The sequence below is a fragment of the Conger conger genome, chromosome 9, assembly GCF_963514075.1.
Source record: "Conger conger chromosome 9, fConCon1.1, whole genome shotgun sequence".
Lineage (NCBI taxonomy): Eukaryota > Metazoa > Chordata > Actinopteri > Anguilliformes > Congridae > Conger > Conger conger.
Window position 1 is genome coordinate 54,814,947 of NC_083768.1, and position 15,190 is coordinate 54,830,136.

The 15,190-nt window shown below is 41.1% G+C and overlaps 1 protein-coding gene across 1 annotated transcript in view; it reads left to right on the forward strand.

The window, feature by feature from the left end:
- cdk6 (cyclin dependent kinase 6) overlaps nucleotides 1–14,945 on the forward strand; it is a 122,046-nt gene extending 107,101 nt beyond the window's left edge. The window contains exons 6-8 of the mRNA XM_061254975.1: nucleotides 2,231–2,281; nucleotides 2,939–3,074; nucleotides 11,702–14,945. Of these exons, the coding sequence (XP_061110959.1) occupies nucleotides 2,231–2,281; nucleotides 2,939–3,074; nucleotides 11,702–11,848 (334 nt within the window). The 3' untranslated portion in view covers nucleotides 11,849–14,945. The remainder of the gene's footprint in view (nucleotides 1–2,230; nucleotides 2,282–2,938; nucleotides 3,075–11,701) is intronic.
- The last annotated feature ends 245 nt before the right edge of the window (nucleotides 14,946–15,190 follow it).

Consider the following 15,190-nt stretch of genomic DNA (forward strand, 5'->3'; position numbering starts at 1 on the left):
AGTCGCATGTCTGAGCCCGATTCTATTCAACCTGTTGGCTGCCTCCCCGTAGCCTGTCATCAACTTGGGAAGCTCCAGTGCAGGTCACGCAGTGCTGTACTGTTGCATTGCAAGAAAGAATGTAAAGCCTGTTTGAAGCTTCTGATTAATTCAGAGGAAACTGCCCTTGGGAAAAATCCTGCCAAAATATTTTGGGCATAATTTTGGCATGACACCGCTTAAGGTTATTTTAACAAAGAACTTGTTTGGCTGATCCCTCAGATGAAAGTAATTTGCAACTACAGGACACATGGATCTGTAGTTTTTCAGTGTTTGGATAAAGAGCTTTGTAGTTACATCAAATGTGACATCTAGTGGTGATACTTTGAGAGAGGGATGTTTTAGCCTACAGCTGGTGCTTTTCTCCTTTTTAAAACTCCCCTATTTGAAACTGCCAATTTTCAAAAGTTATTGCTGTGGCAAATCGACCCCATGCAAGTGTCACTGCAACTTGAGCACATGCGCTTATGAGCCAGTGGATTAGCCACACTGCAGGACACACAACAATGCAACATTGTATTAGCGTACATAGCCTATGAGAGGACAGCCATGACCTCATTACACTGCATTCTAGGCCTACATCTGACGGACACCCCACTGTGCCACCTCTGTGTGTGCGCGTCGTCCAGTCAGAGAGTGTGCAGCCAGCCTGTTAATGCTGTCATAATGGCACTCTGCCCATTCTCCATTCACAAGGATTATCGTTATGTGGATAAATTGCTATCACAACTGTCGGGGAAATGAAGTTTAAGGTGAAATAAGGTCAAATTTCCAAATCCAGCTATTTTAACAGTCAACACCCTTGTTTAACATTCACCACATTCACCACACAAGCGCATCAACTGCTAAAATCCTTCACTTATCCAACATGTAAAATAAATTTATTCAATTTAATTTGTTAATTATTACCAAAAGATATAAATTATCAGAAACCTGTTGGATCAATGTTTATCAAAATGCACAACTCAAGGAATTTAAGATTAATGTTTGATCAAGTTACAACATAAAAATCTACGTCTATATCTACAGACAAGGGTCAACTAACTTAAAGAAGTAACAGACATAGACAAGTACCAATCACAAACAAAATGAATGAAAGAAAGTGCCAAATCCCACTGTTTGTCTCCCATGTAACTGAAAGGAAAGTCTAAAGACAGCAGCTTCCTGAAATCACTGATGAAAATGTAGAAAATGCCAGAGCAGCTTTAAGACTGAATCCATTGTGCACACCAACAGCAGCAGATCAACCCCCAAATGTCCACAATCTTGACTCTCTGGAAGTGCTGGTGTGAATAAGCCATCCAAGGCCCACATTTTATGTGCTTGAAAAAGGGGGGGGACCTTGCCCTCAGAGGGGCACAGCTGGACTCTGGAAGGTACGGGGGAGGCGGAACTGACTTAGTGTTACATACGGTACTGAGGACCCAAAAGCAGACCAGAGGATAATCCAAAAATGTTGTCTTTATTCAGTCCAAGTTCACAGCCAAGGGATAAAGGGACAACAGCCAAAACAAAAATCTAAGAAATGTTGAAATAAACAAGCAGGAGTTTGTAAACAAGAAATCAGAAGGCAAAGGTACAAAAAGGGCTAAGGCAAAAAATAAAAACCAAATAATTAGAAGGGCAGACTAAACAAAAGGGCAAGGCAAACTTGAAAAACAAGGCAAAGGGTTGTCGTAATGAATCTTGTAAAACAGGCGTACAGGTATCTTGGCTTGACAATGAACAGTGTGGAGACAGAGGTTTAAATACATGAGGGAAGGTGACAATCTAGGTGGGGCTCGAGAGAAAGGTGGAAAACATAATAGGATAATACAGTAACGGGGAGACGAAAACACGGACCTGATGCACATAGACCCACATGTAAGACATAGAAGCCGGAATTAAGGAATGCAAGATTGGAGGTTGAACCGCGGAACTACTGTAAACCGCTCCAAATAGTGGAGCACGCATATTTTTTTTTTTCTTGCATATTCTTCATTTTCACCCACCATACTTTTGAGGGGCAAACCTGTTGGATACTGTTGTTCTGCTTTCAGATTGCTGCTTTCTTTTTTTCAGGTTTTAGGCTTAAACATGCTGTTTGTGTAAAATAATAAAAAGATCAGCAATGCAGTATTTCTGGAAAGTTCTGGTACTATACTACACTGCACTTCAAACAATGGGTTTCTCTCTGTCCTTTTATTATTAGGCCTCTGTTTCGGGGAAATTCTGATGTTGATCAGCTGGGCAAGATTTTTGAGTGAGTATCTCTGCATTTGCATTTTAGCTCTAATTGTGCTAGTGCTTCAAACAGAAGCATATCACTGTCTAAAGCAGGGATGTATGCAGGATTTTGCTGCCACCAGTTACCCTGGTTCAATCAGCTAATTAGACATATGTATCATAGTCGATACATTTGTAAATTAGACCACAATAAAATGCTACAAGACAAGAACATTTGTCGGCTGCTGTTTATATCATGAAATGTGGCTATAAATGACAGATCATGTAAATGATTGGATTAATTGAATAATTAAGAGCAGAAGTTGGCCTGAAATCCAGAAGCAGATACGGCCCACCTTGCCCACCCCTGGTCTAAAGCAGGGATCATCAAATCATGGTCTTTGAGATGCGAGAACTACTGGTTTTCCACCCTCCCTGGGAGTCAGGTGTGAACGTAGTCATCAATCAGTAGCACTAATTGTTCAGCTAATTACCTGGGAGAAAAGAAAACCAGGGCCGAATTTTGGATTTGAGGTCCAGATTTGATGATGGCTGCTCTAAAGGAATAGAGAATATCAAATCTGTTTATGGAACAACAAATTCACCTTACAAAGGTTTCTGTATGAGTGTTACCATCTATGAAAAGAGGGGCGGCTCCAAAAGTGCGGACACACAGCCTTGTTTGTGTTTGCAGCGTGTTAGGGGTCCCCAGCATGGACGACTGGCCTCAGGAGGTGGCACTCCCGTGGAGCGCCTTCGCCCCTAGGCCCCCCCAGCCCATCGGAGACCTGGTTCCAGATATTGATGAGCTGGGAGCTTCACTTCTGCTTGTAGGTACCTTACTGAGCAGCTTGTGGCCATTATTTCTCTTTACTGTCACAAAGGTTGATTGGGAATTGTAAACTGTAAGTACAAATTTTAAATTATAGACAACAGAAAAATTACTCTACATAGGTTGCTTTATTAATTTGCTTTGGCAGATTCCAATATCCAGGTCAGCCTGCAAGTCCGCCTGTACCATATGCATTTTCATAAGTGGATACCATGATCTTGGCAAAGAGAGCAATAGACACTCACTGAGCACTTTACTTATTTCGCCCTCTTGGAAGCAAATTCTGTTGGTAGTTAGTTTGCCTTCAGCGTAAAGGTTACCGTTAACTGTAGTGAAGTATAAACGGAGTTTGGATAATATTTTGGGTGTATTTGGCCAAGGCTATGCAAGGAGTCCAGAATGATCGCTCTGGTGGAAAGCGATTTCCTTGAGTGGTTCTTCTGTTTATTTTTCAATTTTTTATTTATTTAGCGCCTTTATCCAAAGTGCTGTATTATTTATGCTTTTTCACCCATTCACACACACTCACACACACCAACGGCGATTGGGAAGGCACCAACCAGCTCGTCAGGAGCAACTGGGGATTAGGTATCTTGCTCAGGGACACTTCAACACACCCAGGGTGGGATCGGACCTGCGACCCTCCGACTGCCAACAAAATCTTTTCAGGGCAAAAATCAAGTAATGGTGGCTTGGGGCAGCGGGGAGTGAGGGAACAGGAGAGGATGTATAGAAGCAACAAACTGAAATGTCTTTGTGTAGATGCTAGAAGGATAAAAAAAATAGTTTTTGAAACTTGCGGTGGGGGGGGGGGGGGAGTGGCTGTTTATGTAAGAGAAAATCTTAGAGTGCAAGAGATTTCAGAAATTGCCCAACACATGCCTAGTGAGGATATTTGGATTAAGCTTATTGGGGAGGAAGATGAGGGTCTTAACATTGGAGTGTGTTACCAACCGCCACCTTCAGGTTGTAGAGTGATACAATGCTCTTTAAAAATATAAAACAAGCCTGCCAGGGAGGCAAGACTATTATCATGAGAGACAATTACCAAAATATTAACTGGAATTTGCTGACTGGACAGGGAAAAAGGCGAGGAGGAATTTTTAGATGTTATAAATTACCTTAGGTAATGGAACCAATTGGGACAAGTGACCATTGCACAATAAGTTTTTAATTTTAGGCATGCCAACTTGATTGCAGGACTGTGAATGAAAAGTGGAGCAGGTTTAAAAGGGTTATACTTGATGCACAGATTGAGAAAACAATCTCTAAAGTGGATGAATACAGCTATACGTAAGAGTTTGTGAAAAAATAATAAACTATATCAGATATATAAAAAAAGGACAGGACTGAGAGTAATAAAGCTGAATATTGTAATATGCGTGCTAAGGTTGAAAAAGAACTAAGGTTAGCCAACAGGCAATTTGAAAGACAAATCTCAGAAGATGCAAAATACAATCCCAAATGCTTCTTTCAATACTGTCGTAGGAAAGGAAAACTAAAGAGGAGGTCAAGTGCATTAAGAATAACAAAGGAAAACTGCTGTATAAGAATAAATACAATGCTGATGCCTTAAATGCTAACTTTGCTGAGAGTTGTAGGTTACAGGGAGGAGGTTACAACAGGCCGGAAGGCATACTCAATACCAACAATGTCTTAGCCAATATTGAGATAGGGGATGAAATTCAATTCAATTTTATTTGTATAGCGCTTCTTACAAAGGGCCTTTGTCGCAAAGCAGCTTTACAGAGAAACCGGGCCCCAAGAGTACACCGAGGGCAACAGTGGCAAGGAAAAACTCCCTGGAAAAAGGAAGAAACCTTGAGCAGACCTGACTCAGTAGGGGAACCCATCTGCCACTGGTTGACACCGGTTTATAGAAACAATGGTTTTAAACAGAAAACCAGATTAAATAAAAGTAGATAAATGTCCAATTATAAACTTGAAGCAGAGATGAGGTTGAGGGATGGCAGGAACACCAATGGGTGGCACTGTCAGGGAAGGGGACAGCCTTGGTGCTACAGCTGAATCAGTAGTGGCAGGAGGGAGTTGTACGGCTGGTCTTGGGCTGGAGCTCCGGGCCAGGAGGGGGTGCGCAGGAAAAGTTGGGCTAGCGCTCCGGGCAGGTGCCCAGAGCAGGGAGAAGAGGAAAGTAGCATGGTTAGGGGGTCCAGATAGTAATTGGTCAATCACAGCAGGAGGGAGAAGTGCCTGCGTGCGATAAGGAGAACCCAGGCAGAATAAGGCTATGGCAGCATAGCTAAGGGAAACAGAGGCAGTGGCCAACACAGCCATGAGGGCAGGCTTGAGACAGTCACCACCAGACCATGACTGGTTACCAAAAATGATCGACTGACAGCACTGACCACTAAGTCCACCAGAGACTCTATAGACTCTCTAGAGACTCTATATCTTATGCCAGCCACCCTGCCCCTCAACTATAGGACAGATTAAAGAGATACGTTTTTAGCCTCGCTTTAAATAAGGTGAGAGTGTCAGCAGGCAATTTGTTCTGCAGGAAAGGAGCACGATAGGAAAGGTCTCTGCCACCTATGGAACTTTTAGTTATTCTAGGAATAACAAGGAGGCCTGCACCCTGCGAACGGAGTATTCGTGAGGGAGTATAAGTTTTAAGTAAATTGTTTAAATACAGAGGGGCAAGCCCATGTAAGGCTTTAAAAGTCAGAAGTAGTATTTTGTAATCTATTCTGAATTTAACAGGCAGCCAGTGAAGTGAAGCTAACACTGGGCTGATGTGCTCAAATCTCCTTGAATACGAACTGCTGCATTTTGAATTAGCTGGAGCCCTTTCAGAGAGGAATTTGCACATCCACATACACATACAGGGCGGCCTGTAGCGTAGTGGTTTAGGTAAATGACTGGGACACGCAAAGTTGGTGGTTCTAATCCCGGTGTAGCCACAATAAGATCCGCAGCCGTTGGGCCCTTAACTCTGCATTGCTCCAGGGGAGGATTGTCCCCTGCTTAGTCTAATCAACTGTACGTCGCTCTGGATAAGAGCGTCTGCCAAATGGCAATAATGTAAGAGGCAACAAAAGCATGCACTAGCTTGTCTGCATCATTTAGGGACAGTATCTTCCGAATTTTGGAGATATTCCTTAAGTGATGAAAAGCAACCCGAGAGATGTTTTTAATATGTGCGTCAAATGCAAGATCTGAGTTTAGCAAGTTATGCTTCATCCATTTCTTAAATGTCTTTAAGACAAGCTTCCATTTTTGACAGCTGGACAACTTCCTCAGGTTTGACTGATAGATACAACTGTGTGTCGTCAGCATAGCAGTGGAAGTTAATGCCATGTTTGCGAATAACTTGTCCCAGGGGAAGCATATGTAGAGAGAAAAGCAAGGGCCCAAGCACAGATCCTTGTGGTACTCCGTATCTAAACCTGGATTGATAAGAGGAGTCATTGTTAATGCACAAATTGATATTGATATGATAAGTATGATCTAAACCAAGAGAGGCCATGGAGGCCTACAAGATTTTCAAGTCTATCCAACAGGATCAGGTGATCAACTGTGTCAAATGCTGCACTTAAATCTAGAAGCACAAGTACAGAGATGCAGCCACTGTCAGAAGCGAGGAGTAGGTCGTGGAGTACTTTGACCATGGCTGTTTCAGTGCTGTGGAAGGGTCTAAAACCAGATTGAAAAACTTCCATTACATGATTGGGGTGCAGAAATGAACAACGTTGTTTTGAAATTACCTTTTCTAGTACTTTAGACAGGAACGGGAGGTTCGAAATGGGCCTGTAGTTGGACAAATCATTCACATCTAAGTTTGGCTTCTTAAGAAGTGGTTTGATAACTCCAAGTTTAAGAGTCTGTGGTATGTGTCAAGATGCTAAAGAAGCATTGACAATATGTAGGAGTGGTGCCCCAATCACTGGTATTAGCTCTTTCAAAAGCTTTGTTGGGATAGGGTCTAGAAGACAAGTAGGAGATTTTGAAGAATTAACTATGGTATTAAATTCAATGAGCTCGATTGGAGTAAAAGAGTTCAGATAGGCCATCAGTCGTTCCGAGGATTGTGCATCTATGTGTTGAGTGGATGGAAGGACAGACCCTATAGGAGCGGTGGCAGAAGAACTATGAATCTTGTGCCTGATTTATAATTTTGTCATCAAAGAAATCATGAAATCATTGCTACTAAATGATATTGAGACACAGGGATCAACATGATTCTTAGTCAATCTGGCAACAGTTTTAAACAGGTGACTAGGATTGTTTCTATTTTCGTCAATTAAGGTAGAGAAATATGATGAACGTGCTGTGGAGAGGGTATGTTTTTGGTTAGTAGGCTGTCTTTCCAGGCATGAAGGAATACGTGCAATTTCGTAGAGCGTCATGGTTGTTGTATCAAGGTGCTAATTTCCTATGGCAAACTTTTCTCTTCTTAAGAGGTGCGATAGTATCCAGGGTTCTGCAAAGTATGTTATTTATGTTGTCAGTCAGCTGATCAATTGAGTTAATGCTACTATGTATCCATTTTGGCTGGAAGAGAAAAATCTTGGCAGTCCTGGAGGAAAGCTTACGGCTAAAGTAGAAAGTAGGATCTGGAGACACATGAAAAACTTGTGAAATTTGAAAAGTAATTAAATAATGGTCTGATAACACAGGATTTTTAGGCATAACTGCTATATTTGCTATTTCTGTGTCATAAGTTAAGACCAGATCGAGAGTATGATTATGGGAATGTGTGGACTGATGTGTATATGTTGATCAAAGCCAATAGATTCAATGATAGACAGGAATGCTGATCTGAGATGATCACCTTCACTATCCATGCAAATATTAAAATCCCCTGCAATTACTACTTTATCTGAATTAACAACGAGGCTTGAAAGGAAATCAGCAAACTCAAGTAAGAAACCACTGTATGACCCTGGTGGCCTGTATACAATTACAAGGACAAAACTGACTGCTTTTTTGTCCAGATGTGCAAAACTGAGAACAAGCACTTCAAAAAAAGTTCAAATCAAAGCCAGATTTCAAAGTAGCAAGGAGATTGGAATTATATACAGCAGCAACACCTCCTCCATGACCTGTCAGGCGGGAAACGTAAGTATACCTGTAACCGGGTAATTTAGGGCAATATATTCATCAGTTTTTAGCCAAGTTTCAGTTAAACATAGGATTTCAATTTGATGATCGGTAATTAATTCATTTACAAGAGTTGCTTTAGGAGCTAGTGATCTGATATTAATCAATCTAATTTTTAGCTCAGTTTGGTTAGCCACATTTATAAGCAGAATGACAGGGTCGGATTAGCCAAACAAACAAAAAATATGAATATGATGAAACAATACTGGATAAATTACATAAACTAAAGACAAATAAGGCAGCAGGCCCAGATGGCATATTCCCAAGGTTACTCAAAGACTTCAGTGAGATCATTTTCAAACCACTGGCAAGTATTTTTAGACAGTCTTTAGAAACTGGAGAAATACTGGATGACTGGAAACAAGGTAATATAATACCAATATACACTCACCAAGCACTTCATCAGGTATTTATTAGACTTATTTTTTAGACTTCTAACTGCTTTAGCGTATCCACTTAGAGTTATGATACGTTGCTGTGTTCACACAACTGGCTGATTAGATAATGGCATGAATGTTCCTAATAAAGTGCTCCTGAGTGTATAAGAAAGGAGACCATTACATTACATTACATTAATGGCATTTGGCAGACGCTCTTATCCAGAGCGACATACAACAAAGTGCATACCCATAACCAGGGATAAGTGCGCTGAAAGACCCAAGAGGGAAGTACAATTTCACTGCTACCTGTACAACAAAGATAAGGACCAGGACCTATTTGAAATTTTTCACCAATCTAGGAAACGACAGGCCTGTCAGTCTAACGTATCACATTTAAAATACTGGAATCTATCGTTCGGGACAAACTGGAATTATTTGTTGAAAAAAATAGGGATAAGGAATAGCCGGCATGGTTTTCGAAAGGGTAGGTCATGCCTGACAAACCGCTTGGCATTCTTTGAGGAAGCTACCAAGTGTTTTGATGATAGCATATATATTGGCTTATATATTGTATGTCTAGATTTCCAAAAAAGCATTTAATAAGGTACCACAAGACAAATTCATTATTAGAATGAGGACCGTAGGAATTATAGGAGCCATTTCGAGGTGGGTTTGGAATTGGATAAGGGAAAGGACACAAAGAGTAGTAGTAAGATGGGTCTTATTTGAGCAGGGTATTGTGGGAAGTCCCACAGGGACCAGTGCTGGGGCCTCATTTACATAAATGACCTTGACATGGGCATTGAAATTAATTTAGTTATATTTGCAGATGATACAAAACAATGATAGGAGGTTTAGCCAACAGTATGGTACTAAAGTAATCCAGGAGGACTTAAGGAGAAGTGGGCGTAAACCTGGCAAATTAAATTCAATACAACAAAATGTTCTACACGTGGGAAATGAAAATAAAAGGCAGGATTACTTTATGGGATACAAAATTGTAGGGGAAAATTCACAGAACAAAAGATCTCCCTCCTAAAAGCATGATAAACAATCACAAGTCAAAATCAGACTCCACCTTGATGAGCAGGCTGGTTCCTCCATAACGTTCGATGATTTATGCTAAAAGTGTATCAATATATCCATATTAAAGTATGATATGTACCCTGTATAGTTTCAAACTGATTAACTGCTAAATTGTGCTAGAATTACACAGTGACCCATATGTAACCGGAGTTTAATAAAAGCAGCCAGCTGGGGGGGAGGCGTCTCGAACTGTCAAGGACACGGGCAAAGCGAGATATGACTGTACAGCTGATTTCTCCGGGACTCTCGATGTTTTATGCCGGAAGTGTATCTATATGCAAGTGACTTATAATCACTATATCCCATGTACACTGCTTGTTATCAAATCAAACATTAATTATAGCTGAGCTTATGAAAACACAAGAAACCACAGTGAAAACTGTTGAAATGAAAGCAAAGAATGCAAAGAATGCAACGTACATTTACTCACTTAGAAGAGAATAATTAATCAAATGTTTAGTATGTCTGTATATTAGAAAAGCATATTAGAAGTGAATATTAATCAAATGTTTAGTATGTCTGTATATTTTCAATGATTTACTGCTCATAAGATCGTGACAGAAAAGTGACCCATATATGGAAAGATACAGAGTGACGTGTATGGATGACGTGTGTGTTAGAGGGGGGGCATCCAGAACTTTATGAGGTCTGGTAGTGCGGGGTGAAGTGAGGACGGGGGGAGTCCTGAACTTTGTTCGTAGTTGGCAGAACGCCCTGAACTTTGTACAGAGCTGGCAGAGCATAAGGACCGTTGGCAATTTGCCACAATGACGTTGTGGGAGGAGCTTTGGGAGGAGTTAAGATAAGAACAGTGTGGGTGATTTGCCACAATGAGGTTTGAGGAGGGGTTGTAGGAGGAGTAACTGTGTATAAAATGGGTGTAAAAATGACATTCGGGGTTCAGTTCTGCACGTGTGCTAATAAAGTCTGATTTTCCTGAAGAACTTGCTGCCGAGGTGTCGTCTTTTCCCTCGTGAAGATGTTTTTCGACAAATTGAAGATTTGGACTCTGTCGTTTCCTAGACACGCCATTGCGTTTGGGCCTTTCGTTTACATTACGCCAGCGTTTTGGAGGGCTGAAAACGTTAACTTTTGATAATGGGTTCCAGAGTGGAATTATTTCATAACGCCGTCCTTACCTTTTCCGTGTAAATTGGTAAGATATCATTCTTGTGATAATGGTGGGAGGTGAGGGGAGGAGGTGGGTGAGTGAGGGGAGGAGGTGGGTGATGACATGAAACTGTGACGACACAGACCCTAATACGCATGCGCGAATCAGTCTAAACACAAGTAGAAGACAGCATGCACAAGCGTGTGGTGTTATTCAGTGGTGTTGAGTTGCAAAGCTACACCGCCACCCACTGGCCTGGCATGCATACTACAGCGTTTCAAATATTTTTGCGTAACCGTGTAAAGGGGGATACATCGTGATATGAATGCAGAAAACTTTTTAGTTTTTGAGAAACCGTTGTCGGCTGCCAACTGTGGCAAGGGGTCACAACTGTCTCCAGTATCAGCCATGATTGCCATTTGACTAGACCTGTGTGAAATACGTAATTGTTTTGGATTCAAATACATTTCTGTGCTCGATTGATCTTGCCTGGTGCAATTGAGCCTACCAAGAGGACCAGAAGACAGGGGGTTGCCATTTTTGAAAGTGTCTCTGTGTCTGCTGCACATCTAGATCAACACGCAGACGTGATGTGCTAAGAAGCAGTAGCTGACATTATGTACTTTAAAGGAAGGCAGATGCTAGTCTGTGCTCTCCTGATGCCTTGTTCAAGGGCTCAACATCTGGACTCATCTTATTGTGGCTATACTGGGGCTTGAACCACTAACCTTCCAGGTCCCAATCAAGCACCTAACCAACTAGGCTATAGGCTGCCCTATATGAGTGTTGATAATACAATTGAGTATGTATTATCAGGCCATCTGGGATTGAGGGACTGTATGCAAATGTGCTATATTAACATTTTTTTATAATAACATGTGCTATAATAACATTTTTTTCAATGAACACTTTCTTTTTCCCACGCAGCAATTCTTGTCTTTTAATCCTGCCAAGAGGATATCGGCCTATGCTGCCCTGTCCCATCCATACTTTGAGAACATGGAGAGGAACAATAAAGACTCCCAGGAGCTTCCTAACAGCCAGTTGCCTGTCGAAGAGAGAGGGGCCTGCTGAAGACTCCAAGGGAGATTCCTGTCTTGCTTTTTTTTTTAAGGATTGAGCGAAGGAAGTCTTCCATACCGAAGAATGCTGCTTTGAGGATACCTTACTCCAGATATAAAAGCAATTCAAATTTTGTTTTTGCCCTCAGGTGTTTTTATAAAATAATCAATGCGAGGAACACCACGGCTTAAATGTCTAACCTAGTAATACTCTGAATGTCCAAATGCTGCTTTTTCTTCTGCCTTTTCAAGGAAAATGCTGAGCAAAAGCCAATCCTAACCTGCACACACACACCTTTCACTGCCAGGGCCTTTTAGGGATTTCACCTGTACAGCTGCTTTAACTGGCCCTCACAGCACACATACACACACACAAACCACAGACCTATACACATACATGTACACATATACACATACACACATCTTACTCTTACATCTCTCTTTAGGGATTTAACCTCTATAGCTGCTTTAAGATGCCCTCTTCTCCACCACATAGCCACCAGCCTTTCAATGCCAGGCTGCCTTTTCCCTGTACAGCTGCTGCAGGAAACCTCCATCACTATGCACATACAAACACATTTATACACACAGAGACTGGCTTATACACAAACTTACCCCCTTTCACCATCAAAGCTCTTCTGTGGGGCGTCTCTGATGATACACACCCACACAGACAAGCTGGGTGCAGATCCCTGCCAGGCATACACACACGTTGGTTCCCCCACACTCCCTTCCATTCCATCTTTGGGAACGTCTCCGATATCCACCCCACACACCTTGCCTCCCTCCCAGGACGTGGTTCGGATGCTAATAGATAAAACTGGCATATCTACCACCAGGTAGCAAGCAGGGCAAGCCCAAACACCTCACAACCTCACCTCACCGGATATTTCCCTACAGTCATTTCAAATGCACCAAACTGTCATTCAGAGCACACAGCTGAAAATGTCTTAAACTGTATCTATGTGGTCTATAATATTTACTGTTCCTATTTGGATCAGCATTTTATTTCATTACTAATGCTTGAGGTTGAGGCAATGTCTATTAATTGAGGCAAATATGTTAATACACGGCGGCACGGATGGTGCAGTGGGTGGCACTGCCATCTCACAGCAAGGAGGTCCTGGGTTCGAATCCCCATTGGCCGGGGCCTCTCTTTGCAGAGTTTGCATGTTCTCCCCGTGTCTGCGTGGGTTTCCTCCCACAGTCCAAAGACATGCAGGTTAGGCTGATTGGAGAGTCTAAATTGCCCATAGGTATGAGTGTGTGAGTGAATGGTGTGTGTGCCCTGCGATGGACTGGTGACCTGTCCAGGGTGTATTCCTGCCTTTCGCCCAATGTATGCTGGGATAGGCTCCAGCCCCCTGCGACCCTGTTCAGGATAAGTGGGTTCAGATAATGGATGGATGGATGGATGGATGGATGTTAATACACTGGGTCTAGATCTTGGAAAGTATGAACTGAAGTAGTAAAGTAATATTAAAAAGAATAACTTAGGTATATGATGTATTTTCTTCTTTTTTTTGGATTGTAATATCATATTTGAGTGGTGTGTCTGAATATATCACATTTAATCGTGGAGCAAGACACTCTGCTGCCACATCTCTATTGGTTATTGCTAACCATTAAAAGTATAGTCAGCCAGTCACAACTATTTGTGACACCTGATGTTGAAAAACACATTGTAAAACAAAAGGTTTCACAGGCATGTGGGGTTTGGAATGAGCAGCGGTAGTGCATTTTACATGTGAATTGTGAAGTGCATAGGTCTAGCACTAGCACTGGTAGTGTTAGTACAAGGATTGGTGTGGTGTGATAGTGAAGCATTAGCATGGGTGTACAGCTCAATGGAGATGTTGCTTTGCTCAGAAGTGTGTCCCTATTTATCACCCACATATGAACGGGCTGGATATTCTTTTCTTTTTTTTCAAACAGCACTACAACTCTTGAGACCATTGGACCTAAATGAATTAGACCAAATCATTTCCAGTATATCAACTAAAGTGTAGAATCAACCTGTAAAATGGTCAAGGATTTACTTCCAAAAACTTCCTCTGGCCTATAGGTTAAGATGGTAACAGTTCAGGTATTAAACTAGCAGGTAATGTAGAAAGTCCACGTGGATGGATATTGAGTATGCAGTTCAGAGAGGAGGGGGATGAATCTGTAGCTCCAGGATGTGTTGAAGTGTGGGCAAGAACTAGGAGAGGAGCAGGGCTCCAGCAGTCCACAACCTTATAGAAAATACGGTCCAGTGTTTTCTAGATTTTATAAAGTAATTATTCATTATTCATTTTTTTTATTACATTTTGCTGTTAGTGTTTGAGCTTAATGGTAAGGAAGAATATACATGTTTGACAGCCATCTAGATGTTGACAAGAAAGGACCCAATAATAATGGCAATAATGAATGACAGGCAATCTATGGCAGGCCAACTGGAAGCTCATAGGCAATATGGACACTCACCAGACAAGTGGGTTGATGAAAAAGTGGGACTTGGTGTGGGTCAAAAAAGCTAAGGGGAAAGCCAGTAGAGCTGAAACTATGTTCACACAAATAGAAACTGCTCTATATTCTGTACTCAGGTTTAGTTTAGGAAACAGAAAACAACAGCTAACAGAAGACTCACTATCACACATTCAGTCTTTAGTGAAGGACTTTCAGTGACAACTTTCAGGTTTCTTTTTTAAGGATGCAATTAATGCTGATACTGTGCTAAGATTTTCAAATTCATGGCAAATTGAATACATATCTTCTTCACACATACAATGGATGCAGTTAATACTTATCTTTAACAGTATTTAACTGTAGGCTGACACAAAACAGTGTAGTGCTTAGCACTATTTGAATTACATGCGATAAGAAAGGACTTATCAACACAATTCAACTACATATTCTCTGCCATTCATGAATATTAATCATGCTTTCGATATTATGGCACTGAGCATGATATTATTCCATAATGATGCACAAACCTTTTTTAATAATATACATTTTTTATTGCTAATGTCATCATTATTGCTTCTCAAGCTACTCAGCTTTTTAGATACTGATAACTACTCTGCTCAACTTTGTTGAACTAAATTAACAATAAAGATATTTTCTCTAGATGATTGACTCCTACTTTTTAGGATTTCAATTATTATAGCAGCAGATACTAAATAATACTGAACATGCCTGAGGGTTATTTCAGTGTTACAGAATTTCATGTGTAGTCTGTTAAATGTCTTGAGCAACACAAATTTCTATATTCTTGTTGGTTTTAAGAGGCTTGTGGGTAATTCATATAGCACAAATATGAACAGTCAAATATGAATACCCACATTTACGTGGCATATTTTAATATTTAGATGTT